This window comes from Trypanosoma grayi (genome assembly GCF_000691245.1).
Source record: "Trypanosoma grayi strain ANR4 Tgr_533_V1, whole genome shotgun sequence".
NCBI lineage: Eukaryota > Euglenozoa > Kinetoplastea > Trypanosomatida > Trypanosomatidae > Trypanosoma > Trypanosoma grayi.
Genome location: NW_008826152.1, coordinates 1 through 3563, shown reverse-complemented (window position 1 = coordinate 3563; position 3563 = coordinate 1). Strand labels below are relative to the sequence as shown.

Sequence of the window (3563 nt, the reverse complement as noted above, 5' to 3'; positions counted from 1 at the left end):
AGCTTGCATCGGTATGTGTGGGCTCGGTCGGCGTGCAATACTAAATTCTCTCGCAGCAGTTCCATTATTCCTTTCTATATGATACCCCTTTTGTTGTTGTTGTCTGTGCTGGGTACCAGCAAAGAAAACATTACTCACATTGTGCTCAGAGTATCACGCTCACTCTGTTTCTCCTCTTCCGCCTTCTCTCTCTCTCTCTGCTTTTTTATTTGGCACCACGTTGAAGTCTCAAAGGGACGGATAGCAGCTAGACACTGCTTTCTTCCCTGTTTTCTGATAGAGGCGGCGCTTTTGCTGGTGAAGTGTTGCAGTGGCTTGAGTGACTGGGCTGCATGGATGCATCTTTCCGCGGATGTGCTGCTTGCATGCCTGACGTGTGCGTACTGGACGGCGTCGCTGCTGATTCTCGCTCTGCGTGTCGGCGAGCCCCGCTTTGGCAGCCTGGCGCGCTACGGCGGACGCTACGTTGCCGCACCTGCAGCGCGCAACAGCGAGAAAACGCACTTCCCTCGTCGTGGCGTGGCCCTCATGAGGCAAACACACTGCTGGAGATGGTCTCGGATGTGTGTCGCTGGCGTTGTTGCATTTTTGGAGCGCTCCTCTCTTTGCCGCGTGCAGGTGAGTCGTAAGTATAGTTTCTGTGCCTTTTATCTGACGGGTATTGTGTCCAGTCTCCTGCTGTTGTATGTTGACTCTGGCCCGCTTTGTGTGGCAGCTTCAACAAGCTCTGCGGCTGCCAATGCAGGCCTCACGGTGAACGACGCGCTGGGGCACTACAAGTCGCTTCCACTGATTGCCTTTTTGATTCACTGTGTTGTGCGCTTTTGGGAGTGTCTGTGCGTTCACCGGTTCCGAGGCGGACCGCACGATCGTGTGACGTTGTTTGCGGCTGCGGCCGGATGCTCTTTTTACATCTTCGCCGCCAGCTCCAGCAGCCTCGTCGTTCTTCACACCCTTCGGGCCGCGCTCGTGTGCCGGCGTGAGGTGGGCGCTTCTGAATTGCCTGGTGGAATTCATCGCTCTTCCTCCGCCGTTGCGCCTGCCGCTGTGGTCCTCTTTCTGCTGCACCTTCTCCTTCAGTGGGTGCAGTCGTTGCACCACCGCATGCTGGCGAAGTTGCGTGGCGGACCAGCTGGACCTCGTGGGGGTGCTGCCGCAACTTCTCAGCAGTCCCTAGTGGGCGTGCGAGGTGGTGACGCTCGTGACGCAGCTGACGCGCTGGGCTCTTCCTCCTCGTCGTCCACCTACTGCTTCCCACGCACTGGCCTTTTCGCGTATGTGCTGGAGCCGCACTACGCCTGTGAGATTGCGATGTACGTCGTTAATGCTCTCAGTATATGGGCGTTGGTCTCCCCTGCCGATGCTCTGCATGTGGTGCTGGCGGCGACGCTTCAGTGGGAAGGGTATCGCTACGTGTTGTTGCTTGTGACATGCTGCACAGCCCCTTTGGGAGTGCTGCTCTTCTCACTCTGCAACCTTGCCATTACGGCGTCCGAGCACCGTCGGTTTTGGAACTGTGTGAATGATGAACAAGAGGGCAAAATACACGTTCCTCGATGGAACTTATTCTACCACGTGTGGTAGAATGAACAATATCTACGATGTCGTTTTCGGTGCTTGTGTATACCTCACTCAGATGAGTATCTTTGGAATTATCAAACGTTGTCTTTTCCTCCGTCCTTTCGTCTCTTTCCGTTTCCCTTGCATGCGTGTCTGTGTGTGTGTGTGTGCAACTATGGCAGGGCGGATTGAGATCATCACAGAGTTCCTGCTGCTGCTGCTGCTGCTGGACGCGAGATGCCCTCAACGGGTTCCGGCTACACCTTTGAGGACTTCCTCAAGCGGATGGAGCGCAGCCCCACGTCACATATGTCGCCACTCTACCACGAGCATCGGGAACTATTCGTTGGCCGCCCCGACATGTTCACTCGCGCTATTAGCTCCGTTTCGTGGGAGAAGGGGTGTGCGTTGGTCGACGCCGCCTACCACTCGCAGCCCATCGCAGTCGACACGTACCGTGCCCTGCTGGCCCGCATGTTGCTGCACAATCGCCATGTACAGCGCAGCGGTGCCGGTAGCCTTGTTATGTGGAAGGCGGCCTTCCGCACATACTCGGAGGCCATCCTTTCCCACGGAAATGCTGTTCCCACACGCATGACTTTATCCACGCTGCGCTTGCTTGCTCCGCACCGCCAGTGGGAAGCCGCCGTGTCTTTACTGAAGCTCAGCCAGGCGAACGAGAAGCTGACACTTCCGATGCTTGTTGACGCCGCTCGTTGCTCAGCGACGCCAGCGACGTGGCCTATGGCATTGGACTTTCTCAGCATGGTGCATGCGCAGGCACCCAACATGCTCGCTGATAGCATACAGAGTCTGCGGCCGCTTGGTACAAGCGCCGCAACAGTATCTGCTGCTGCGAATGCGATGCTGGTGGACAACAGCAAGGGGCCGACGGCAGAACAGAGACACGTTTTGTCGGTGCTTAACGATGTGGTAGCGGCTGTGCCATGGAAAACGGCACTGTCGAACGAGATGTGTGTGTCCTACCTCACGTATCTTGCCGCGAGTACGACGTACCCATCGCAGGAAAAGACTGTTGCGCTCACAGCCGTGTTGCGGCAGTACCCGTGGGAGGCATTCAAGCAGCTGATGATGAGGCAGAGTGTTGTGCTGCCGGCGGTCTCTGGTGAGGCCACTTCGCCGCCAATCCCGGAGGACAAGAAACTGCTGCATCAGCAACAGGAGTATAAACTGGAGGCTTCACCACTGAACTACCCCGCAGTTCAAGAAAGCCTGCTGCTGCTTAAAAGTGAACCCGAGACAGCGGTGCCATTTATTGCAGCTATCGTTGAGAAACTTCCTTCCGCCGAGGTCTCCGCCTCGTTTCTTCACGAGACGGCCGACATACATCGCGACACTAGGGTTGCCGCTGCGCTGCGCCACCCCTTGGTGGTGAGTGCCCTGCTGCGAAAATGCGCGGAACATAATGAATGGCGTCTCGCGTCCTCGGTAATGCTGTCGATGTCCCCAAGCACGATTCCATGCGACGTAGCCAGCACGCTCGTGCTGCAGATGCGGGCTGCTAAACAGGCATCCCTGGTGGTGGAGATACTACAAAAGTGCATTGTGCCCTCAAGGACCATGCTGACGCAAGAAGCAATGGAGGCGGTGCTCCTGTGTGTGCTCGCACATAATCGCGCCATAACCGAAACCGCATCACTCACATTCCCCAAGACGCGAAATACGAACACCACGGCAGTGATACACTGGCGCTCTGCGTTGAGTTGGGCGGTGGACTTGCTGCAGGACGACACGGAGGGACGCATTGTGGAGACAGGCTCCGCTCCCTCCAAGGGCGCCGTGAGACACACGCATACCAAGGTGATTCCACGCCTAAAGCCCATGTCTTCTCGCATACTCAGTCTTCTTATTCACATTTGTGTGAACGCCGGTAGTCCGCAAGGAGCATTGCAGGCAATGGGATATGCTCGCACTGTCAACAAGACGGAGTTGGCCATGTCAGATGAGATCCAAGCGCTTCTGTACTGCATGCTGTACGACCG

At 56.6% G+C, this 3563-nt stretch overlaps 2 protein-coding genes across 2 annotated transcripts; both read left to right on the top strand.

Moving 5' to 3' along the window:
- Positions 1-336: 336 nt before the first annotated feature.
- Positions 337-1584, top strand: DQ04_05331010 (hypothetical protein; the record flags this gene model as incomplete). Its single annotated transcript, XM_009314120.1, has 1 exon — positions 337-1584. The coding sequence occupies one exon, from the start codon at positions 337-339 to the stop codon at positions 1582-1584; it is 1248 nt and encodes a 415-aa protein (XP_009312395.1).
- Positions 1585-1797: 213 nt separating this feature from the next.
- Positions 1798-3563, top strand: DQ04_05331000 (hypothetical protein; the record flags this gene model as incomplete). The annotated part of the gene is made up of 1 exon (XM_009314119.1): positions 1798-3563. A coding segment is annotated over one exon (1766 nt), but the record flags the coding sequence as incomplete, so codon positions are not given.